The sequence below is a fragment of the Cibotium barometz genome, chromosome 29 (genome assembly GCF_041138505.1).
Source record: "Cibotium barometz isolate CiBa-2024 chromosome 29, ASM4113850v1, whole genome shotgun sequence".
Lineage (NCBI taxonomy): Eukaryota > Viridiplantae > Streptophyta > Polypodiopsida > Cyatheales > Cibotiaceae > Cibotium > Cibotium barometz.
Window position 1 is genome coordinate 33,247,979 of NC_141074.1, and position 25,758 is coordinate 33,273,736.

At 44.8% G+C, this 25,758-nt stretch overlaps 1 protein-coding gene across 4 annotated transcripts in view; it reads left to right on the forward strand.

Annotated features, from left to right (window-relative positions):
- Positions 1–25,758, forward strand: part of DNMT2 (DNA methyltransferase-2) — a 58,409-nt gene that overhangs the window by 22,655 nt on the left and 9,996 nt on the right. For 2 of the 4 annotated variants that reach the window (XM_086823162.1, XM_086823164.1), the window contains 4 exons: positions 17,093–17,186; positions 17,352–17,470; positions 17,640–17,762; positions 17,872–18,259. In XM_086823162.1, coding sequence (XP_086679288.1) covers positions 17,093–17,186; positions 17,352–17,470; positions 17,640–17,762; positions 17,872–18,259 — 724 coding nt within the window. Of the gene's footprint in view, positions 1–17,092; positions 17,187–17,344; positions 17,471–17,639; positions 17,763–17,871; positions 18,260–25,758 lie in introns of all 4 variants that reach the window. The other 2 variants (XM_086823163.1, XM_086823165.1) reach the window with 2 other exon arrangements.

Sequence of the window (25,758 nt, forward strand, 5' to 3'; positions counted from 1 at the left end):
AACACCATCAAGAATCGATTCCCCATTCTGAGGATCGATGACATTTTGGACCCGCTTACAGGGCTCCACAGTTTTTAGTCGCATTGACTTGAAAAGTGGGTACCATCAGATACGTATTAGACCTGAGGATGTGCATAAGACAACATTTCGAACCACGTTTGGGTTGTATGAGTTCTTGGTTATGCCCTTTGGTTTGACAAATGCACCTGTCACATTTAACAGAATGATGGACAGGATTTTCAGGCCTCATAGAGCGTTTGTGGGCACATTCTTTGATGATATGATTGTGCATTCACAAACTGAGGAAGAGCATAGAAGACATTTGGCCATTGTGTTTGCAGAACTTAGGAACCATAGGCTGGTTATTAATGGCAAGAAGAGTGAGTTTTTCTTGCAAGAGATACACTTCTTGGGGCATATTGTGTCTAAGCATGGAGTCCGTATGGATCCAGCGAAGGTGGAAGCAATTCTTAATTGGCGAGATTTGAGGACCGTGCATGATGTACGTAGCTTTCTAGGATTGTGTTTCTATTACAGGCGGTACATACGGTATTTTGCTGAAATTGCTTCGTCCCTTCATGCCTTAACAAAGAAGGAAACTCCGTTTAAATGGGCTGATCGGGAAATTACAGCATTCAAAAAGCTCAAAGAAAAGCTTACTTCGGATCCAGTATTGGTGTTACCGGACCTCCGAAAGGCTTTTGTTGTCCAGTGTGATGCATGCGGAAGTAGCATTGGGGCAGTTCTCATGCAGGAGGGACATGTGATAGCCTATGAGAGTAGAATATTGCAAGATGCCGAGAAGCATTTACAGGTTTATGAGAAAGAGATGTTGGCTGTAATTCATGCTCTTTCTACATGGAAACACTATTTGCTTGGGGCTGATTTCACTGTGCAGACAGATCATCAGACCTTGCATTATTTTCTCACGTAAGCTAAGCTTTCAGAGAAGCATATGCATTGGGCAAACTTTTTGTCTATGTTTCACTTCCAGATTGTACATGTGGAAGGCAAAAAGAATGTAGTGGTAGATGCTTTGTCACGCAAGCCACAGGTCTCCGCAGTTTCACTTGCTTATCATCATGAGCTTGATGAAATGAAAGAGCAGTATGCCCATGATGAGGACTTTGAAAGGTATGATCAGATGTCTGAGGGTCAGCGGGATGAGCATTATACTCTCAGAGATGGATTTCTATTGATGCATGGCAGACTGTGTGTTACCAGGCCATTGCGACTCAAGGTTATGATTGAAAGTCATGCTCCACCGTATGCAGGTCATAGAGGTATTGACGCCACGGTAAAAGCAGTGGAGACTTTCTTTTATTGGCCAACCTTGAGAAGAGATGTTGATGTCTTTGTCAGGCAATGCATCGTATGTCAGAAGGTAAAGTTTGACCGTCAAAAGGCACCAGGGTTACTACAGCCTTTACCTATTCCAGATAGACCTTGGGAGAGCATGCCATGGATTTTATATTTGATCTTCCTCGGATACAAACGGGAAATGATGGCATCTGGACTATCATATGCAGGTTCAGTAAGCAGGCTCATTTCATTTCCGTGCGTAAGACGATCAAAGTGGATCATATGGTGAAGTTGTTCATGGCGAACATCTTCAAGTATCATGGCTTGCCTATGTCTGTCATTAGTGACCGTGATCCACGGATGACGAGTTTGTTCTGGAGAGGGTTGTTTGACAACATGGGTACAACTCTCAAGTTTTCATCCTCATTTCATCCACAAACAGATGGTCAGTCAGAAGAGGCTAACTCTACAGTGTTGGATCTTCTCAAGTGTTATGTGTCAGAGCACAAGCAACAATGGGAAAAGTATCTTCCTTTGGTGGAGTTTGCATATAACAACACTGTACATACCTCGAAAGGCAAGACGCCTTTTGAGATTGTAAAAGGAGGGAAGAAGGTACCATCCATTTTGCATACAAAGGATAAGATCTTTGAGGCTGATCAGTATGTGGAAAGTTTGGATGAAGCTTATCGGAGGGTTAAGTTGGCACTCCAGAAAATGTTGGAATTAGGGTTGCAGGAATGCACACACAACTTCAAGAAGATGAGGAAGCTTGAGCACAACACTGTAGTGTATTATGAGTGCCTAAAATGAAAGATAACAAGCCTTAGAAGATAATGGGCGTATATACAATGTACGGGGGAAAAAACCTCCTAGTGAGGGAAAAAGTGCCCCGGCGGTCCTAAGTGTGTTCACACACATCACTACTATAATATGGTAACAAATCCCCCCTGGAGTGATGCGGTGAACAAGAGCTAGCACTCATGTATAGGGAAGTGTCTAGCTATGTGGACGAATCCACAAAAGGGAGTAAGCCCAAAGCTTTGCGAAAAGCTTCGAACTTCTCACGAGGCAGAGCCTTTGTGAAAAGGTCTGCAAGGTTATCCTGTGTTGGCACATAAGCCAAACTGATCTCTCCTGCAGAGAGTCTCTCCCTGACATAATGGTAGTGCACCTCAATGTGCTTCGTACGAGCATGGAACACTGGGTTCCGCGCAACTGCCAATGCGCTCTGACTGTCAGTGAAGATGGTGGTGGCAGATGGCTGCCCAACACCCAAATCAGCCATAAGGCGTCTGAGCCACACACACTCAACCGTAGCTGTGAAAGCTGCCCTGTACTCAGCTTCACAACTAGAAGTGGCCACAGTAGGCTGCTTCTTGCTCAACCATGATATGCATGAGCTTCCAAGCATGAAGCAAAAACCACTCGTGGACACGCGTGTGTCATAACAACCAGCCCAGTCAGAATCTGAAAAAGCATGTAAATCTGGCAGCAATGATCCCCCCTTGGGATAAAACAACCCAAGATGCCGAGTACCACTCAAATAGCGAAAGATACGCTTCATTGCCTGCCAATGCTTAATGCCTGGGCTATGCATAAATCTGCTCACCTGTGAGACTGCAAACTGAATGTCTGGCCTCGTAATGCATACATAAATGAGGCAACCAACAGCTGTCTGATAGAGTGTGACATCAAAGTGATCTCCAGCATCATGAAGACTCAACTTCAAACCTGTCTCCATTGGAGTAGCAATAGGCTTGCAGTCTTCAAGGCCAAATCTCCGCAACAATGTTTCAATATACTTTGTCTGACACAAAGCAATACCTCCATCACACTGCTTAAATTGTATCCCCAAATAATGATGCAAATGCCCCAAATCTGACATCTCAAAAGAGGCATTCAAATCAGCCTTAAAATCAGCAATATGACTCTCATTTGGTCCTGTGAGCAGCATGTCATCGACATAGAGAGCAATGATTAGATGTACACCATCCACACGTTTAACATACAAAGTGCTTTCTGTTGGACTATTCTGAAACCCATGTGCAGTCAAATATGCATGTATTTTTTCATACCAAGCTCGTGGAGCTTGCTTTAAACCATATAAAGCCTTTTTTAACCTGCACACTTTGTTTTCCTGCCCTCTTTGAACAAAACCACGAGGCTGCGATACATACACTTCCTCATGCAAATCTCCATTTAAGAACGCAGTCTTTATGTCCAGCTGATGTACATTCCAACCATTATGAGCTGCTAATGCACAGATGCTACGAACAGTGGTCATACGACATGTGGGAGCAAAAGTCTCATCAAAATCAATGCCCTTCTCTTGAGCATAACCTTTTGCAACAAGCCTAGCCTTATGGCGATCCACTGTGCCATCAGGCTTACGCTTCAATTTGTATACCCACTTAGTGCCAATGGCCTTCTTGCCAGGGGGCAAGTCACATAAAGACCATGTACTATTCTTCATAATAGCATCGTATTCTGCTTGCATAGCAGCCATCCAATTTTCTGAACTTTGTGCCTCATCAAATGAAACAGGCTCACTTTCATCGCACATACTAGAAACAGCCAATGCATAACAATCTGACGCATAAGAGGCACCATGAGAGCCAGAACGAGTGCGACTAGACAAAGGGGCATCCAACTTGCTGTCACGCAAAGTCTGCACCAGCCATCTAGGCATATTCCTAGAGCCCTCAATCTCTTGTCTCTCATCCTCAAGTGCATCATGCACATCTGCATCAGATATAGGCTGATCTGTGCCATCATTTAAAACCTGCATAGGCTGAAAAACTGCCTCATGAGGTATTGCACTTGACTGTGCACCACTGAAAAGAGGCAACAATGTATCATAGACATCACGTGAGCTGATATCTGTCTCCTTAGTACATGAAACCAAGGGCTGAACTGCATCTTCCACAAATACAACATCACGGCTAACCAGAATGCGCTTTGTCTGTGGATGATACAAACGATAGCCTTTGCTCTCAGCACTATATCCAACAAAAATACATTTGACAGCTTTGTCATCCAATTTTCTGCGATGTTGCACAGGCACTAATGCATATGCCAGGCAACCAAAAACACGTAAATGGCCAACAGATGGCTTGCGGCCATGCCAAGCCTCATATGGAGTGACAACCTGTAATGCTTTGGTGGGACACCTGTTTAGTACATAAGTGGCACACATGACAGCCTCAAGCCAAAAACCATGTGGTAGACTTTGACTCTTAACCATACATCTTGCCATTTCCATGAGAGACCTGTTTTTTCTCTCAGCCACACCATTTTGCTGTGGTGTATACGGCACTGTACATTGGTGTTTTATCCCACGCTCAGCCAGAAATGCATTAAATTCTGAAGACATATACTCCCCCCCTCGATCTGAACGGAGGGTGCCCATCTTACTTTCTGACACATTTTCAGCCATAACCAAAAACTGTTTGAAGCACAAAAACACTTCGGACTTTGCCTTCAAAGGATATACCCATGCATGCCTGGTAAAATCATCAATGAAAGTCACGAAGTAAAGGTAGTTTCCAAATGATGGAGTTTGCATGGGACCACAAACATCACTGTGAACAAGCTGCAATCTGCGTTCAGCTCTCACTGATCCATCTTTGGGAAAGGAAGCACGCTGCATTTTACCCAATATGCAGCCCTCACAAACATGCTTGACAGGTGCCTCAAGCTTAGGCAAAGAAGACACCATTTCAGATTTCTGCAGGCGCAGCAAACTTGCAAAATTCAGATGACCAAAACGTGCATGCCACAGTTTTGCATTTGAAATAGCCTGCGTATCCATAATAGCACATGCTGAATCCTCTACACATTTGCCATCCATATTGAGCTTATACAGCCCTCGACATAGTGAACCAGATGCTACAATGATGTCACCACAAGAGAGATCATGAACAGTACATCTGTCATCCACAAATTTTACAACCAAACCTGTTTTGGCAAATGCGGAGACTGACAGCAGATTCTTTTTGATCCCTGGCACATACAATGCATCAAAAAGTGTAAAGGTGTTGCCATTTGCAACATTCAGCACAATCTGTCCAACTCCTTTAACGGGATAAGAGGAGTTATTGGCACAAGTGACAGTATTCCCTGTGGGAGCAGACTCAAGGAAAGTGAATAAACTGCGCTGCGAGGTGATATGCTTAGTGGCACCACTGTCAAAGTACCATACATCTGAATCTACTGCAGATATACATGTGTCATGCAAAGATGGGTCATAACTGCACTGCGCATTGAATGCCCATTCTGTATCTAGCACAACATTAGCAGATTCATTGTTAGAAGGAGAGGCATCTGCAACAGCCATACCAGCCTCTTTCTTCTTAGCCTCTTTCGCAGCCAGCTTAGGACACGCTTTGATGACATGATCATTTCCCTTACAGTACTTACAAAATGTCTTCTGTTTGTCACCCTTCTTCTCATCTTTGTCTTCCTTCTTTGGTTGCGCAGCATTTGCAGATTTCTGCTTACTAGAAGAAAAGCCAGCTTTACCTTTCCCGCTTCTCTGACTAGCACCGAAAGCTTGATCTGCGACACGCATAATATTCCTGTTTTGCCTTGACTGGTCTTCTTGCAGCAAAACAGAAACTAACTCCTCAAATGATAAGGCATTGGGATTGCCTTTCATCATCAAGCGAAGAGTGGAAGCAAAACCCTGATAAGAATCTGGTAGACCATTCAAAACAGTCTGCACAAGTGAACTGTCTGACAGGATTTCATCTGCAGAAATGAGCTGCTCTTTGAAATCCTTGATCTTTGTCAAAAAGCTATCCATAGAATCACCTTCGTTCATATGCTCATTCTCCAACTGTTTTCGGAGGTAAGCAACACGAGCCTCATTTCTTGCCTGATACAATGTGGCAAGTACATCCCAAGCATCCTTAGAAGTCCTGCAGGAGCGAATATGTGGGATAATGGTACGTTTGACAGACAGCGCAATCAAGGCATGAGCCTGCGCATCTCTACCATCCCAACGAATCTGCTCTGCTGAAAGTGGTGGTTCTCGAACAGCTGCTACAGCACTTGTGCCTGCACCATCATCAACAGTACCTGTTTCTGATGTGTTTGCAGCATTTCCAGCCACAATAGGACGTGCATCAATACCCTGCACAATATTCCATAACCCCTTTGCTACCAATACATGTCGCATCATATATGCCCACAATGGATAGTTGGTGCCATCCAACTTATCCTCAGCAGCCAACATGCGGAATACATCATTGTTGTCAGCCATGGCCAATGACTGTACTACTAGATGTAAATGCTGTCTGCAAGAGGTAAACCTGTATAAAATCGACCTGTGCTATATAGCACAGCCCAAAACAGACGAATGGGCACCTGTCCTGCAGATTTTAATCTTGACAGAAAATCTGCACAGTAGGACGATTTTGCCTGCGCAGTACTTGGAATGCAAAAACGGAGGGCGAAATGACTTCAGATCAAAATTCTGAAACGACCGAGCCCTACGGGCTCTCCCACGGCATATACTAACCTGCAGACGCTCGTGAAACCTCGTTGCAATCGGAGGAGATGAAGCGGCAGGTGCCGGTGATGCTGCCCGGGAGAAGGAAGCCTGCTCTGATACCAATTGTTGGAATTAGGGTTGCAGGAATGCACACACAACTTCAAGAAGATGAGGAAGCTTGAGCACAACACTGTAGTGTATTATGAGTGCCTAAAATGAAAGATAACAAGCCCTAGAAGATAATGGGCGTATATACAATGCACGGGGGAAAAAACCTCCTAGTGAGGGAAAAAGTGCCCCGGCGGTCCTAAGTGTGTTCACACACATCACTACTATAATATGGTAACAGAAAACTCAGCAGAAGCAAAAGAAAGCCGCAGACCGTCACAGACGTGATTTACAGTTTGGATTGGGTGATTGGGTTCTTTTGCGCTTTGAAAAGGCTAGACTCAAGAAGATGAAGGGTAAAGAGCGCTTATTCCCTAAATTGAGCATGTGTTATTATGGGCCTTTTCAGGTATTGGAAAAGATTGGTGAGGTAGCCTATCGCTTGAAGCTACCAGATCACTGGAGGATTCACAATGCTTTTCACGTGAGTCTCCTTAGACCTTTCCGTGGGGATGTGCCTGAGGATGTATCAGATGAGGCTCAGCCGGAAGTTGAGGAACTTGATGAGGTTCTGATTCCAGAGCAGATACTGGCACATAAGGAAAGAAAGGTACGAGGTAAAGTTTCCCGTCGCTATCTTGTGAAGTTCAAGAACTATTCACCGATGGATGCGAAGTGGATGGAGGAAGGTGACTTAACAGATTCACCTCAGGTTTTGCAGCTTTATCTCGATGCCTTTGAGTTAGAGCCGACTCTTGTTGTGGCTCATTCAGGTTCAGCAGAGCATGGGTCTGGAGCATTACCTGATGCTCAAGAGGGGGGTAGCACCTCCACTCCCTTGATACAGACAGGCTCAGATGACATCTAGAGGTCGCTTGGTGCAGTTTTTATCTCACCCGAAGGTACTGAGGCTGACAGTACATCTGTTTATGGGACTTCTATGATATATGTGTACTAGTCACATGGGATTTTGTGGATATGTATGGTTCACAGTGGTATACAACTTGGACTATTACTACGCCATTGTTTTGCAGTGAATGATGTTGATACATGTGCATGGCCTAGAGAGATTGGGACGCTGATCTTGCCATATTGTATATTTCACTTTGGATATTTTGCTGTATCACCAGAATGCAATCGAGGACGCTTGCCATTTTTCAAGAGGGGGGTATGTCATGGCCCTGTGAAAATGGAACAGCACAAGTGTGGGCATGGTGGTTGCTGAGTCAAAAATATTGAATGATTCACATGGGGGGTGCCCGGACAGAGTTAATGATGTGTGGACATCCCTAGGTGTGAAGGGGGGAACTAGAACATTAAAATTTTAATGCTTTATTGAAGGTTGCTCCTAGGCCTTAGTGGCCCCTAGGGAACTTTAATATTTATTAAAGGTGGGGCCCTAGGATTATTATGGGGAGGAGGCAACTCCACTTTTGGAGTGCATGCCTCTCTCTCTACACTCTCTCTCTCTTCTTTTTTGGAAAAAGAAACGTAGAGCAAACGTGTTGTGGGGAAGCGTGGAAAAGCAAGAGAGCAAGTTGGCTGGTGCAGATTTCTGGTTGCTGATTTCTGTGTGCTAGAACAGGCCGTACAACACCCGTACTCATCTGTACGACTGCAGGTACAGGCTGCGCTGACTGAATTCTGCACCAAGAGAGTGGGCGGCGGCTGTTACAGGCGGCTGCAGTTGCTGCATAGTTACCGCGGAACGGCGTTCCGCCTTCCTGGAACGTCGGAACGCCGCTCCGAAGCGCAAGGCGTGCCCGGAACGTGGAAACGGGAGCCGGAACGGATCACTTGCCGGGGAACGTGGTGGAACGCGTGTCGGAACGCCGGAACGCTAGGGCGGAACGCACGTTCCGGGCGTTCCGGAAAAGTGTACTTTCGCTAAGTCGCCGGCGGCCATTTTTTTCCAGCGTACGGCTCTTTTTCGCTTTTGCGCCTGCTTCGTTGGCTGCGCGTGCTTCATTGGCTGCTCTCCCTACCACTCCACGCTGCCCCCTTGGCTGCCCCCTTGGCTGGCCCACACTCTCCATTCCACCTACTATCCCACCCTTCCTCTTGGCTGCCCCACACTCTCCCTACCTTGAGCCTTGGCTGCCCCACAGTGCACACTCTTCCTACCTCCTCTTGGCCCCTCCTCTAGGCTCTTGGGCCTTGGCAAGTTGGCCCCTTCTTTTGCTCGGGTGGCACTCGTGACTCGAGTCTTGAGCACTCAGCAGGTAAGATTTAAAATTTACACAATGAACATTGGATTTTGGAGATTCTAGTTTGCTGCGTTTTTTTCCACTTTGTGGACACTTTACTTATGTCTCATGCAAGGGCATTTTGCATGTTTTTTTAATTTTCAGTCATTTATCAATTTCAATGGCACCTCCTCGTGGCATAGATGCAGAAAACAGATCCCCTTGGTGGAATGAGGTGGATCTTGTGTCCAGATATGATAGTGCAAGAGGAGGAGGGTCACGCAAGTGGAAGTGCCACTTTTGTGGATCCATTAAGACTGGAGGCACGGATCGTGTGCGAGCCCATTTGTTGGGGGTTAGAGGCAAAGGCATTTCTGTTTGCCCTACAGTGTCAGGAGCAGATATCATACGATTGCAGGCACTTGCAGATAGACTTGATGCAGCAGGGAGTCGGCCCTCTGTTCTTGATCCTCGAGGTACATCATCATCAGCTACACCTGCAGGCGTGGCATCTTCAGCGAGTGCCTCTACTCCATTATTTGGGGCTGCTCCACAGCCATCCGCACATGGAACAAATGCTTCCCAGACCTAGGCTTCACGAGGTCCAGTGCAGGCTAGTCTTGTGGCATCATGGCACCCTGGGAGGAGGGCACAAGTAGATGCATCAGTGGCACGGTTTTTTTATGCTGCAGACGTTCCTTTGGTAAAGGCCCGCAACCCATACTTTGCAGATATGGTGAAGGAGATTGCTTCTTTCGGACCTGGCTATGCTCCACCTTCATCCGAGGCATTGCGCACTACACTTCTAGCCACAGAGAGGATGGCCATAGAGGATGCCTTGGGACCCATTCAGGATGTATGGCGTAGATGTGGCGTCACTATCATGGGTGATGGTTGGAGTGACACCAGGAGCCGCTCCATTCAGGGTATCCTTGCCTACTCCAGAGGATGTAGCTTTTTTATTAAAGCTATTGACAATTCAGAGGCGGGCAAAACTGCAGAGAGATTGGCAAATATTTGGAGTGAAGCCATTGAGTACGTGGGTCCCAATAATGTCATCCAGTTTGTTTCTGATGGAGAGAACTCAAACAGGGCAGCAGGGAGGATCATTGAGGATAGGTACCCACATATTTGCTTCACTCCTTGCATGTCACATGGGCTCAACAATCTCCTCAAAGATATTGGTAAGATGCAGTGGGTGGAGCCTTCTATTGAAATGGGCAATCACATTGTTTCATTTATCACTCGCCACCACTACATTTTGGCTGTATATCGACAGAGATCCCCAAAGGATCTCTTAAAGTATTCAGATACACGCTTTGCATATAATTTCCTTATGCTAAAGCGTCTTTTTGAAGTGAAGAATCATTTGAGGCAGCTTGTAGTTTGTGAGGAGTGGGATGCATGGCGAGAGCGTACCTCAGTGGCAGGTATTCGATGCAGGTCCATTGTTCTTGATGACACTTTTTGGGACACTGTTGAGGTATTGTTGCAGGTTGTGCGGCCAATCATTCTTATGTTGAGGCTTCTTGATGGAGATGAGCCTTGCATTGGCAAGGTGTATGAGGGGATGGACAGGATGATTGAGAGAATCCTATCTCTACAGACTTTGGATGGGGGTAGGAGACAGGAGCTATCTCGTCTTGCGACAGGCAGGTGGACAGAGTATCACTCTGCATTAGAGGTTGCTGCATTTGTGGTGGATCCAGAATTTCAAGGCAAAGGACAAGAGACAGATGCAGAGGTTGTGCAAGGTTGGGAGGATATCTTGAGGAAGCTTGTACCCAGTGCAAATGATAGGAGGAGGGTTCGTGAAGACCTTTCCTTCTATCGACAAAAGAGAGGCCTCTTCGCTTTGCAGGATGCACAGAATGATAGGTTCAAGATATCCAGTGCACGGTGGTGGGAGGATTATGGGGCAGATACACCATTGCTGCAAAGATTGGCCATTCGAGTGCTTAGCCAGGGTGCTAGCTCCTCGCCATGTGAGCGCTTATGGAGCAGTTTTGGGAACATTGCAAGCAAGAAGAGGAACAGGCTTGGTGTCCAGAAGGCAAATGACCTTGTATTTGTTAATGCAAACTTGCGTTTGCTTAACAAGTTCAGGGCTGAGTGTACTCCAGAGCCATTTATTGGATTTTGCCTTGATCTTGATGACAATGATGGTGAGGATCAGCCAAAGGGAGAGGATGATGTGGAGCAGCATGAGGATGAGCAGATTGAGGGACAGCCTGGACAGGAATATGAGATCCCACTTGCTGATGACTAGTCTTTGACTCACCAGTTACCTTGGCCCTTGAGGCTAGTTTTATACTTGTCATGCGATGTACTTTCTTTTTCAGTTTCTATATATCCACATGCGATGTACTTTCTTTTCAGTTTCTATTTGGAGTCTGGACTCTTCAATTTTTTAATGTTTAAGACTTTAAAGTTTAATCTTGGATATTTTAAATGTTTTGTCATTTTAGTCCTAAATGCCGACATGTCATATGACGTGGCGTTCTGCGACGTTCCCGATCCGCTCCCGTTTCCGTTCCCACTCCTGTTCTAGCATCCAACGTTTCCGGAACGTTCCCGTTCCGTGGTAACTATGAGTTGCTGGTACAGGCTGTGTAGACAAGTACAAGTGCAGGTACAGTACTGTACCACTGCAGGTACAGTGTGCGGACAGTTCAGGTACAGCTGCGCTAGACAGTACAGCTGTTGGCGGCGCTGGACAGATCTGGTACAGGCTGGCTGCGCAGGTACAGTCGGGTACAGATACTGGTTGCAGGCGGCGTATGCAAGTACAGTGACACGTGGCCTGTACGGATTGGTGCAGTACAAATTTTCAGAACTGTACAGTTAAGTACAGCACTGAGGTGGATGCAAAGAGGAAGGTACAAACAAGTACACTCACACGTGTGAAGCTGGGTCGTTGAAACAAGTGCCTGCAAGTACAGATTGGTACCGTTACTTCCTCCGGTGCAGATCCACGAGCTGATTTTGGTAAGCTCCGAGTTTGTTCATCTATCTCTCTATCTATTGCCTTATGTCTGTTGCAGATTTGAGTTATCTGGCCCCTTGTGAGAGGAGGGGTATGGCAGATTGAAAAGGGTGGAGACAGAGGTTGAACAGTACATGTATGTATGAGCTGAGATGTTGAATCATGTGCTTGAGATATGCCAGATGTATGCTCATGGCTGCCCTGCTTAGTGGTCTTGGCTAATGAGAGGGAGGCACAGTGTGTTGCTTTGAGACACAGATCTGTGTGTGTGAATCCTCTGTGCTAAGTGGTATTGTGGGCTGTCAGATTGGACATATAGGTGTACTCCCTTGGCTGATTTTGGTGTACTCAGCCTTACATATTTTTGAAATTGAATAAAGAAATACCGCAAGGGGCGCCAAGCTTTGGGGCCAACAGGTGTCGGTTTATTTCAGATTTGGGGCACTCTAGCTCCAATCAAATTTGTTTTCATATCTGGACTACAAGTGGAAGGGTGACTGCTAGTCTACCGCACTTTGGTTTCTACCAGAGGCCGGTTTCAGCCCCACTTTATTTTATTAAAGTTTTAGAACCAATGTGTAAGTGAAAGGTTCACATGACACTGGAATGTACGTAGACAAGTAATAACATGGACGGATAACTTATAAATAGGGCACCCTAGTTAATTATAAGCATGGAAAGCTTGTGCGTGTGGGCAATCCAACATGTGGGCAGCTCACCAGTGAACTAGGGACTGCATGGTTTTTGAATTCCCACACCTACTTCAAGTTATATTGACTCTTTTCTCTATGGATTTTACGCCTTGCTGTTGGGAAACTATACTACCAGCTTGTTCACGTTTCTGAGTTTGTAAATTCACCTCATTCTTGCTGCCCTATCGTTGTATCAGCTTTGTTTGGCTGCATACACTTGCACTCATTTGTACTGCTTAATTTGAAGTTGCCAGAGAAGTCCTATTGACTGGTCGAGTTGCTCGAAGATTGCCCAGTGGCTGTTCATGTTACATACCTAACGCTAATCCTTGGGATTAGTGGCCTAATTTGGTAGGGTTAGGGGAGCCCTGGGATTAGGGAAAGCAAGCTAATACGGGTGGCTAAGGTGGATTATTAGTAAATCCATGGTTACTGGCTATTTATGACTGGATGGCTAGTTATAGCAATAGTAGTCACTATATAAGTGACTTATGGGTTTATTATTATATTGTTGACAGTGGGTCTCAGCCTAGATGAGAGACTCCCACCATGGACTTGGTAGATGGGAGTGAACCTTAGCCCTGGCTTGGGGGTGGTTTGCAATCCCAAACCTACTATTGGGAGGTGAGCTAGCCTGCACCCCTTCTCTATAGTACTAATCTTGTTCCTTGTGTTTAGGGAGATCTTGAAGGGATCTTACAGTTGGTATTAGAGCTAACCTAAACACGGGAAGCGGAAAAAGCAAGGTTTGCATGTCTCACGCATGGTTGCAAGTATGTCAAGAATCCCAAGTATTTTTCTTGTGGAATTGCTAGAGTTTTGATCTCGATTGAAAAGGTATGGCTTTTTTTTCTTTTCAGTTTTCTGTCATGCATGTTTGAATCGTGTGGTCCAAAGGAGGAAAGAGAGAAAGGGTGTGTGGGGAGAGTGTGTGCAGCCATGGGTTAGTTGTGTGTGGGAACCTTAAGTGTAGAAGCCTATGGGCCGGGTGTGTGTGGTGTGCATAGTCTAGAGAGGGATAGGGGCTGTATGAGTCGCCTATAGACTGTATGCAGGAAATTGCATACATCTACATGCTTACTATTGTAGTATGTAACTAGTGTATGGAAAGGTTTAATAACTCTTAAGCTCGGCGGGGGTACACACACATGCAACAGGCAGCCAACATCCAGCATCACGCAGTAGCAGGTACAGATGGTATATGCAGCAAACTGGCCCTACACAATACGGCCTGCCACGTGGCAGCTGTACAGGCTGATGTGGCAGCTATACAGATGTTAGGCTTTCTGCAGGGTGGGCTGTGAGCATGGTCTCAGTGCGGTGTAGAGAGGAGAGGGCAACGCTAAAGGAAAAAGCACATGCATGGCATTGAAAAAGCATGAAAATCCCCTGTTTTAGTAAAGAACGGATTTTTTAAAAGGGGCACTTATATGTTATTTAAGAAAAATCTTGAATGTGCAGATCTCTTATCAAAAACGTTTGCTTTTATGTACACACATACGATGGGGCTATTTTTTACGAACACACGTCGGGATTTATAAAAATAAAATAAAAGCTACACGGCTTTTTTGGAAAAAGCATACACAGCTTTTTGAAATTTAAAGAGGGTGTTTCTTTTGGTTATTCCGACGCACACACTAGGGTAGGTTTGACCCTAGGGTTTTACTCTTTCCATTGTCCATTGTTTTTGCTCGTCAGCACGAGATGAGAGATATACATGCCAGACAGCACACGCTTTCTTGGGACTTGTGGGATGGAGGCTTACTTGATTTTTTCTAGCTTCTTTCTTCTACCTCATGGCAACCCCAACTGGATTACCTTCCTTGATGGTCTTTATCATCATGTGGAGCACTTGGGGGAGCAATGAGCTATGGTTATACCTGGGTTTGAGGGGACTGGGGAGATAGGAGCTGGTGGTGAAAATAACATTGTTTGATATTGAGATGGCAAAACATCAGGAGAAGATGCTTACTATAACACACCTATGAGAATGTAGGGCACATCCGGGCATAAGATAGCAACCGAAAGGCAAAGTCAGACAACATAGAGGACATGTGGCATTGCCACGTGGCAATGATGATGTGGCGGTGATGACATGGCTGTCGGGTACAAGTGGCCAACAACAGTACTACTGGCTGACTAGGAGCATTGGTGCATATGTATATGTGGATAGCCAAATTGTCATATTCATCTGCTTTCCTCAGTGTTGTACTTTACAGAGCATTTCCGTGTAGAACAATAGGTCACAGGGTTACTGCTTCCCCACATTGATGACTTGTTGGATCAGCTCGCAGGGGCGAAGTGGTTTAGCAAGCTAGATTTGAAATCCGGATATCATCAGGTTTGCATATATCCGGATGATATTTAGAAGACAGCATTTCGGACTTTGTTCGGTTTGTTCGAGTTTCTTGTGATGCTATTTGGTTTAACGAATGCCCCGGCTACCTTCAACAGGATGATGTCCCGGATCTTCCAGCCTTTCCTTGGGATATTCATCATTGTCTTCTCAGATGATATCTTGGTCTTTAGCAAGACTATAGATGAGCATGGGAAGTGTGTGGAGACAGCCTTGCGGTTGATTGATGCCCATAATTTGCGACTTCACCCTCCAAAGACCGAGTTTTTATATGATCAAAATTTCTTTTTTAGGTCGTCTCTGAGGAGGAATCTTGATGGATGCGGAGAAGATTCGAGGCCATTGTTTTGTGGCCCATACTAGAAAATGTACACGAGCTTGGTGGATTTCTTGGGCTTATAGTCTTTTATTGGCGTTTTGTGGAGCATTATGCTACGGCTACCGGATTTGGATGAGCCCTTCACGGTAGCTTCAGTATCCCCCCGAGTTCGAGGGCTACCCAATCCAGTAGGCAATCTGATTTAGTGAGGACCAGTTCATGAATGAGTCTCACCTGTTGTTGAGAGCTTATCAAGAGGCCATGTAGCTGAGGACAGTTGCAATGCAAGTAGGGGAGAATGTGACACACCTACAAGAATGCAAGGCACAACCGGATGTAAGATAGCAACCGACAGGTAGAGTTGGACAACATAGAGGACACGTGGGAATAATGATGTGGTGGTGATGATACACGGCATTGATGACATGGCGGTGATGATGTGGTAGTCGGGTACAAGTGGCCGACAAGTGTACTACTGGCCGACTAGGAGCATTGGCGCATATATATACGTGGGTAGCCAAATTGTAATATTCAGCTGCTTTCCTCAGCGTTGTACTTCACAAAGTGTTTCTTTGTAGGCAAAGTGCTAGTCGGGAGTGAACAGTAGGTCACAGGGCTGTGATTTGATATCTTCATTCTCAGCCACATCTTGTACTTGAATTTCAGTTGTATTACTCCTTGTACATGATACAAAGCAGTAGTTTAGGAATCTTGTGTGTGCTGTTTGTGTGATTCTGTCGCACTCTTCTTTCTATCTTTGGAAACCCTAGCACATAGGCAAGTGTTCTACACGTAGGGGAGCAATTAGTTCTCTCTTGTAGCAGGTAGTTTTGAACCCGTATTCTTCCGTGATACCTAGTTCAGTGGCCCTTCTTTCATGCCAGAGCTTTATGCAAGTGACAAGAGGGAGCAACATAGGAGTCCAGGATTCTTGGCCGAACCAAGTTTTTTATAGACTAATTTTCTTGATTTAAATAATAACTTGCTTTTAATAGTTAATTCATTCTTTGTGAAACTCTTTTTAGTTGTTTTCCTTGTTTGTGTTTGTTTGTTGGTAAATTAGTGCAATTATTCTCTCATTTTGTAAGATTGGATACATTCCAATCTTATGAAGGTATAAATAGTTGCATCGAAATGCATTTTGTGCAGTTTGAAACTGCTATGTTGTACCAAACATTTTTTTTCCATGCTCAAGCTTTTGAGGAATTTATCAAGGTTCCTAGCTAATTATCTTTGCCAAATGTTAAATTTGTGATTCCTTTTTCTCTTCATTCCTTAGATTCAAAATCATTTAGTTCACTGGCTTTTTGTGTTTAAATTGTAATGATGATTGATCTATTTTGCAACAATGTTTTACACATTTATGGCTTATTTCGACATCTCCTATCTGTTGTTAGGGAAGAATAGGGCACATTTTTGCATGTCCCAAAGTTTATACTCCAAAACATGTTGTAAAGGTTTGAAACTTTGGAAACGTTTTTGGAACAAATTAACAAAACTCCTGCTGGAAACTATGGTCTAAGACCTTTTAAGCATCATGCTGCTTTACCTTGCCCAAAACATGTTTATCTGTGATAGAATTTCATGCTCAATTCTATCAGCAAATTAATCAAGGAAAACTTATAGATGCATCTCTTCAAATACAGGGAAATATCCAGCACCTCACAACTCAAAAACTTGACAGTTTTGAGGCAGATGCTTGGCTTTTGTCTCCTCCATGCCAGCCATACACCCGTCAAGGTATGCACAGCAACCAATCTTTAATTGTTGTGCTGTTTGTCACACATCCATTTGTAAGCACACGTATGTATCTTGATTTTTCTTGAAAGAGACAATTAAATGCTTGTTACGGTAACACATGCTTAAGTTGTTCTTATAAGTCTTATGGTTCTTGAAAGGTCACAGGGTTGCAGAAAGATGCAGAAGATTTAAGGGCATTGTCTTTCTTGAGGTTACTGGAGATGCTTCCCCTCATGTCAAGGCCTCCAACACGCCTGTTTGTAGAGAACGTTGTTGGTTTTGAGGTAGCTTTTTTGATAGTAATGGTTATTCAGATTACTCCCTATAACTGCATTTCTCCTTATGTATGCATGCATGTATGCTGTATGTTCCTATGTATATATATGCCTGAAATTATATCTATTGATTTTTTTTGTTTTGTTTTTTTTTTTGTTTTTTGTTTTTTGGATATAGTGCTCTGTGAGTCACAATTGTCTTGTTAAGGCTTTAAAGGGGGCAGACTTCTCAATACAGGAGTTTATCTTGACGCCACTTCAGTTTGGAATCCCATATTCTAGACCCCGATATTTTTGCCTGGTTAGTGACTCTGGTACATACCTAAATGATCAAATATAGTTTTTGAGCTTTGGTCTGATTTCAGTACACAAGAAATTGAACTCAGGGAGACTCTAATATGCATGTACAGGCCAAAAAAAGACCATTGTGTTTCTTGTATCCTCAATTTGATGATCAGCTACTCTGCAAGCCTGGCCCTCTAGCACCGTTCTTTTCTGAAACAAGTGAGTTAGAGTTTGAGCCATTTGCAAGCAGCTCACAAGAGTCCTCAGAGATCCATGAGCTAGAACTCAATCAGAACGGTGCCTGCACATCCATCAATGAGTATCTAGAAGAAGAGCAGCTACTTGGTGAAGATGGGACTGCAGATGTTGGCAGAGATTATCCACTTGAAGACAGCAGTAGCATTGATGATACGGAGTCTCATCTAGTATCAGTGGATAGCAATGGGCAGAAGTTGACACATACATGTTATAAAGTTCCGGACTATTTAATAGATCGGTGGGGTGATGCGTTTGGTAAGTCCTGTGCCGATTGGCACCTCTCTCTCTCTCTCTCTCTCTCTCTCTCTCTCTCTCTCTCTTTTGTGAGGGTCTGCTATTTGGTGGGAGCATTAACAAGCAAGATAAGGAGTTTTTCTGGCATGATTGCATGCCAGGTGCATGCATGATTCATAAGTCACATGCAGGCCCCAATGTGAGTTCCATGCCTGCACTCTACATTGGCCTGCATGCAATTTGTGAATCATGCATACACATAGCATATGTAATCATGCAGGTCTTGGGTTGCCATGCAAGTCATATGATGCAGACACACTACGTCTACAATTTCAGCTGTCAATTTATGAGAAAACATTACCAAAAGCAGATGCAACTAGTCTTGTACCTGTGCCAAAGGCCTGCTTCAACAAAGACTGCTTGCCCAGGTTTCTCGCAGCATGCAATGAGTGGGTTGCTTGGTGAGGGGCCACACTCACCCCCTTGCCTAGGTCACCATGGGGGCCGTTGAATTATTTGCCAAAAGGGAAAGTCTAGTAGAACTTTGGTTTTCAATCCGAATTGGGCAGGAACTTATTGTTGAAAATCAGTGCTCCACCCTCATCATGAGTGCATGGGACCGGTTAGCTTTATTTTGTAAGGCCTCCTTTATGAGGAGAAGCTGCTTTGTGTATGAGCAACACGGACACCTAGCAGATTTTGGTTTCCACACCGGGGATAGGCCATATGTGGCCAGATGGTTAAGGGACGGCTTACATAGATTTGGCATCACACAAGTGTGGGGTGATCTCCCATATCGGACCACACTAAGGGTGGAGGGAGTTCTTCCCGGGATGCATGGTCCTTGGGTTTTGATGGACTTTGTAAGCGGAGTGTGGGTACCCTCGATGGCTTGGCTGCATCTAGCTCTCCATATGTGCCAGGCTGCAAGGCTTCTGCAAAGCTCCCATCTCTAACATGAGCCCGGTCTCCAGTGGTCTCAGTAGATGGGGCTGGGACTGGTACTGTCGAAATGCGGGTATTGCCGAAATGCAGAGGTGAGAGACGTGAAGGGCTAGCCCCCAACCATCCTTCTCATAAGCCTTGCCAACCTCAACCTCTATGGCCCAAGCGACAGTCCCCCATGTAATGATATGGGTCGAGGTCTTGCCCATCGTGAAGACACGGAGAATCCGTTGCCAAACCTGCTGAGCCTTCGGGAAATCCGAAAGACAGTGTCGCTAAGACTCTTGAGGGTGGCTGCACCTCGGGCAAGCTATTGGTTGACCACCAATGGCCAACCACGTGCCAACCGTCAAGCTCTTGTGTGCCATCAACCAAAGAAAGATTCGACCGGCTAAGGAGAGCCTCGTAGAACTCCAGTACAAAAGCTGCTTCTGAATGCTTAGTGGAAGAGGGGCGAGTTGTTGCTCTGGAGAGTTATCGGTGCCCACCTTGCATCCAAGATAGCGGACTAGAGTGCCCCTCGAAACCCACTAGAAAGCCTCTACTGGTGGGTGCCAAGTCGCGGTGGGTGTAGATCCTACCCAAAAACCACACGACTTGTGCCAGTTGATCTGCGCTCCTGATGCGCGACAAAAGATCTCGATCGCCTCAGCGAATCTCTGGAGATTCCCCACATCTCTTGATAGGTATGCTGTTGTGTTATCTGCAAACTCTGAGTCCAGTAGCTCCTCTTGTGTACAGAGGGGGAGACGGAATCCCTGGAGCCCCATCTCTTGAGCTGAGAGAAAACTGCTCATAGCCTTGGCGAGATGAATAAGGAATTTAACACAAGAGAGGACTTCTTCCAACCACAATGGGAACGAAACCTTGGCTTTGATACCAATGTAATGCGGTGGGTTAATGAGCCCTAATCTTGTGATTAAATAACCATAAATGAGAATAACTTTAGACAACAAATCAACACTCTCTCTCAACACATAAATGATATGATAGTCCACACTAGGACCGGAATAGGGCCGCCCCTCCCCTTTAGGAACAACTGGATATAAGGTACAAGATAGTGGGTGCAACACACCAAACTCCAAGTTTCATGAATGAAATCAAAGAAAACATTATCACCACCCAAGCCCAAGGCAAGGGGAGAGTCTAGCTTCACACTAGGGTTAAGGACAACATGGCTCTAGAGGGTTAGACACTGACCAAGGCTTTTGGCCAAGCTAAACACTTGTGAGACATGCTCTAAACCCTTCTAGCTATGCCCATAACCCTAGATGCACCCATGGAGCTATCCATGATACTCAAATAGAACAACTTTACGCTTGTTGAAAATTTGAAATTTCAGCAAGAGAGTAATTTACTAGGCACTAGGTACCTCCCGGTGGGGAACACTTTAGGTGATAAAATTTCCCATGATAGTTTCCATGGCACTTGGGGAGCTTGTAGAGAAATTGTTTTCTCACATGAAAACAGCCCAAAAAACAGCATGTAGAGGCAGTGGGGAGGCTTCAAAACAGTCTTGGCAGCATGTAGATGGAAAGAGTGTTAGACATCATCCCCTTGCTGCTGCTGGCTTCCTGTGTGGGGTCCTTGCAGCCGAGGCCCGCAGCAATCTCAAGGCCCGTGAGGGTAGTTCCTTGGCAGTATGGGACGTCACGGGGTAGAGACTGGTCGGAGCGTCTTGCTAGTTAGCTTAGCTTGTGGTTTGGTGGGGGCAACCAAGGCTTGTGGGCTTTGCCCACGGTTGTCAGTGGTGAGTCAGGCCTGCACCCCCTTCAAGTTGTTGGCTTTGTTTTGCAAGTTTCAAGTCATGTTTCAGGATTACTCTACAAGGAGATCATTGATTATACAATGACCAAGTTATGTAAGCTGTTATTCTTTAAGCCCATCATGAAACATCTCCTCAATTGAACATCGTTTAATTTTTCCCATGACTCACAATGTGAGTCCAAGAGTTTTATCCGAAGGATAAAATATCAAATGGATTCATTTGGTTGACGTTCAATTAAATAGAGTTGTGTTGTTGCACTCCACCGATCACGTTGTCTGGAAAAGCCATGGTTAAAGGCTGATTTCAAGGTTTTGAAGTTGGTCTTGATCGCCGGCAGCAATGCGATGAGCCATCGACTAGCTTTTTCTTATAAGCATAAGTTTAATGCAGGTACCTTAGTGGGGCAGTTGGGATTTCCAAAGGCTTCACATCTTTGTTCAAACTTTTGAATGAATTGAACAGGGTCGCTACTCGGCTTGGGTATAATCCCGTCTTCGCTACAACGATTTGGTGTAACATTGGCTTCGCCGCCCGACTTGGGTCGGTTGTTCCGTCATATTTGCCCATAATTTTAAAAATTTGTACGGTCGTATTTTTATAAGAGTCATTGAGGCCGTATGTGAGTGCTCTTGTTGGAAGAGACTCATGGAGTCCTTGGGCCACCCCCCTTCGTAGACTAGTTAGTATGTCCAAGGTGTGGGTATCCAGGAAAGGGTTGGTACTTATAGAATTTGTAGGAATGTTAGGCAAGGGGCCAAAGCCTGGTGGAATCGAAGTGACAGGGGGTGTAAAACCCGATGACACGCTTGTTATAGGCATGGTCAATGGCATGGGGAGGTGAATTGGCGGCATGGATCTCAAAGGCTCAAAGATGTCAGCCATTGGGTTCAGTCCTTGTGTAATTGCAGGCAATTCCTCAATTGTGGTTATGTCAGAGTACCTAAATGGTCCTTAATAAGCAATCACTTTTTTTTTTAAAATTTTTATGTTTTGCTTTTTTTACTTTTCCACAGCCCGTTACAATCTCAAGAGGCTAGGCGTACTCTTCGTTGGATCAAACGGGTGTCCGTTTGTCCTAATTAGCTTAGGTGCTATACGCACGTGAACGAGTTCTTAAATATATTTTTCCGAAAAAAGTGTATGCTAGGAACTTTCCAGAGGGAAGAGGAGGTCCTAAAACTTATTTTCCATCACTGTCTCAAGATGAAAAATTTTTCTGAGAATTTTTTTCCTGTTTCGCAGCACGTTTTTGAGAGTGTTCCAAAAGGAATTTTGGAAAACTCTATATGAGAGAGTTGTAGTATTTTTGGAGTACCACAACTTTGTTTCCCTGATTCATCTGTGATTTTGTTGTTTAGACTCTCAAAAAGTAGCCCGAATATGGCTCGTCATTGTTTTCGCACTATTTTTTGTGATGTTTTGTGGTTTTTGGGTGGTTTTTTGTTTCGGGTCGAATTTTGAGGCTGCTGGTCGGAGGCCAAAATAATCGATTTTAACTTCGGACGACGAAGTCCAAAGTCGAAGAGCTCAATGTCAGCTTTTCGATGTGCCCTAGAGCGCCTTCATCGGATATACGGTTTAGGAGATACGAGCCTCCAAACAAGGGTGGTTTCCAGAGTCGTTTTTTTTTTTTGGGTGCTGCCGCGTGAATTTATGTTTTACGCGGTGAAAAACTCTTCACGTGTGAACCGGACTTCACGTGAAAATTAAATTTCGTTTTTTTTGGGCCACATGAACTTTTGTTTCACGCTGTGAAAAACTCTTCACGCGTGAATTGGACTTCACGTGGAAATTAAATTTCGTTTTTTTTTTGGGCTGCGTGAATTTATGTTTCACGTCGTGAAAAACTCTTTAAGTGAACCGGACTTCACGTGGAAATTAAATTTCGTTTTTTTTAAAAACGCGTGAACTTTTGATTCACGTCGTGAAAAACTCTTCGTGCGTGAAACCGTACTTCACGTGGAAATTAAATTTTGATTTTGATTTTTTTTGGTTCGCGTGAACTTTTGTTTCACGTCGTGGAACACTCTTCACGCGTGAACGGGACTTCACGTGGAAATTAAAACTTGACACTTGAGAACATAATCTTCTATATACTCTTCTCATCCTTGGCCAATAAAAAGTGTGTTTCACTAACGATAATGTCTTGTGTATCCCAGGGTGTCCAGTAGAAGGGGCGTCGTGACACTCCTTAAGAATCTTGGACCTAATGTCCGGGATATGTGGTACATAAATTTTGTCATTACGGAATAGTAAACCATTTCTAATCATCCACTGGCCTCCTGCAGCCTGAATGGTAGGCTGCTCAGTCATTGAGTCTTGGTCAATCAATGAGCTCCCGTCTTGGATCTTCTGTCAAAATGGACCAAAATAACTATCAGTCCTACAAAGCCCTCTCAATGACTGAAATAAGTCAGCAGAAATCTCGGTGAACGACAAAGTATTCACCTCTCTAATTCGACTAAGCGCATCTGTGACACTATTCATGGACCCTTTTCTATAATGAATCTCAAAATCAAAATCTTGCATTAACTCAGCCCATTGAGCTTTCCTTCCTTTCAAATCATCGGCATCACACACATACTTGATTGACTGATGATCAGTCAATACCACAAACTTGGAGCCATGTAAATAATGTCTCCAAACCTTGAGAGCGTGAATCACAGCATAAAGCTCCTTCTCAAGGGTTGGCCAACGAAATTGAGTGTCATCTAGCTTTTTACTCTCGAAAGTAACATGTGTACCATCTTGAAATAGAGCAGCCTCGATTGCATAGTCACTTGCATCAGTTTCAAGAACATAAGGCCGACTAGGATCGGATAATGCTAAGATAGGTGCTTCCTTGACTTCTTCGAATTGTGCCTGACTAGGATCGGGTAATGCTAAGATAGGTGCTTCCTTGACTTCTTCGAATTGTGCCCAAGTCGTTGGTTTAGGGTTGAGTTCTTTTCACCAAAGCAAAGCTTTGCCTGAGAGGAAGCCTACTGCTAATTGGATCTTTTTGCCATCGTCATATGGATGAAACTGAAAATGGACCTGCCACTTATGTAGCCAAGTGTCCACTATCTCCTTGGTACGTTGCTTTTGCTCGGCCCTAAACTGTTCCGGAGTAATATTGGAGCCTAAAGCAAATGCCAAAGTATCCATACCCGAAAGAGTAGATAGGGTAGTGGTCAACAAAGAGATGGAGTTCTGCAAAGCCTGCATCTGCGCGGCGATTTGCGCTCGACGTTCCGAGGAAGAAGCTTCGAGAGCAACTTTAAACTCTTGGAAATCTGATTTTGAAACAAAATTGTCGAAAAGATCGCCATCGGTGGCTTCCGTAGTCGGCAGGTCTTCACGTTCGAGAATGGGTTCCAACTCGGATTCTTGGGTCGACATCTTGAAGAGGGCAAGATGAGAGAAAAGTTTGATCTCGCACAAATAAGAGTGCTAGAGAGCTTGAGAGCTTGGGAGCTTGGGAGCTTGAGAGCTTGAGAGATGTGTGGCAAGAAGCCCACTTAAGGGGAATATATAGGATTCCCCAAAAGCTAACTTAGCTTTTGCTTTTGGCTTTTGTTTTTCGTTTTTTGTTTTTTGTTTTTTGTTTTTTGTTTTTTTTTTGGAATATATATATATATATATATATATTCTGTTTTTCTTAAAAAAAAAAAACTTTACAAAGCAATAGAAGCAATACGTGGTTTTAAAAAAAAAAACCCTCTCTAAGGTTTAGCAAAAAAACGAAAGCAACGTCAATCGTGGGTTTTATATATATATATATATATATAAAACAAAAACTAAAAACTCCACGCCACGCGTTTGCTTTTCGCTTTTCTGCTGCGCCCGATTTTCTGCCAAAGGTACGCTTGTTTACGTGCGCCTGGAATCGGCTGTGCACAGACGTGCGCCTACCTGACCGACTGTGCCTGTTTATACACGGCGCACTTGCGCTGCCTGCGTGTACATCCAGCCTACGTGCAAGACTTGCTTCCATCTGCGTACCAGATGCGCACGTCTACCCGCTTGCGTGTGAGTACCACCTATGTGTACCAGCCAGCGTGCCTGCTTACAGGTGTCTTCGCTCAGGTGGGCTGCACATCAATCATACAAACGCTACACAGCTACAGCCGGCGACTTTCTCTCTCTATCTCTCTCTCTTACAAAAAACAGCCAACAGGCCTTTTCTTTTTCCTCTCTCAAACTGTTCATACAGTTGCAAACACATCCAACCCTTCTTCTTTGCAAAGCAAACAACCCATACTAGACCACAATCTTCATCACGGGTTCCTACGATGCAAAAGCAACGTGCTGAAAAACAGCAGTATAAACAGAAAAAAACAGCAATCTTCATGAACTCGTACCTTTTCTTAGACCTCATCTTCTCTACCTACCGACTTGCTCGTTCTCGAGGCTTGCTCTGATACCACTGTCAAGTCCCCATAGGATCACCTCGTAGAACGCTCCTGGTAGTACAAGACTCGAAACCTGCAAACAAACAAGCAAACGTGAAGGGGGTGCAGGCCTGACTCACCTCCCAACCATGACAGCCGTGGGCAAGCCGACAAGTCTTGGCTGTCCCCACGGAGCCACGAGCTGAGCTACCTAGATGGACGTACCGACCAATCTCTACCTCGTGATGTCCCATACTGCCACGAAGCTACCCTCGGGGGCCTCGAGACTGCTGCCGGCCTCGGCTGCATAAAGCAGGTGCACGTCTGCACTAGATCCAGGCTCCTGACCATAGAGCTCTCAGAAAGACATGCGAGACTCTGTGAACTAATGACTAACCTTGGCCACTCTTTTATAAGCTCTTGGCCGGTCATCG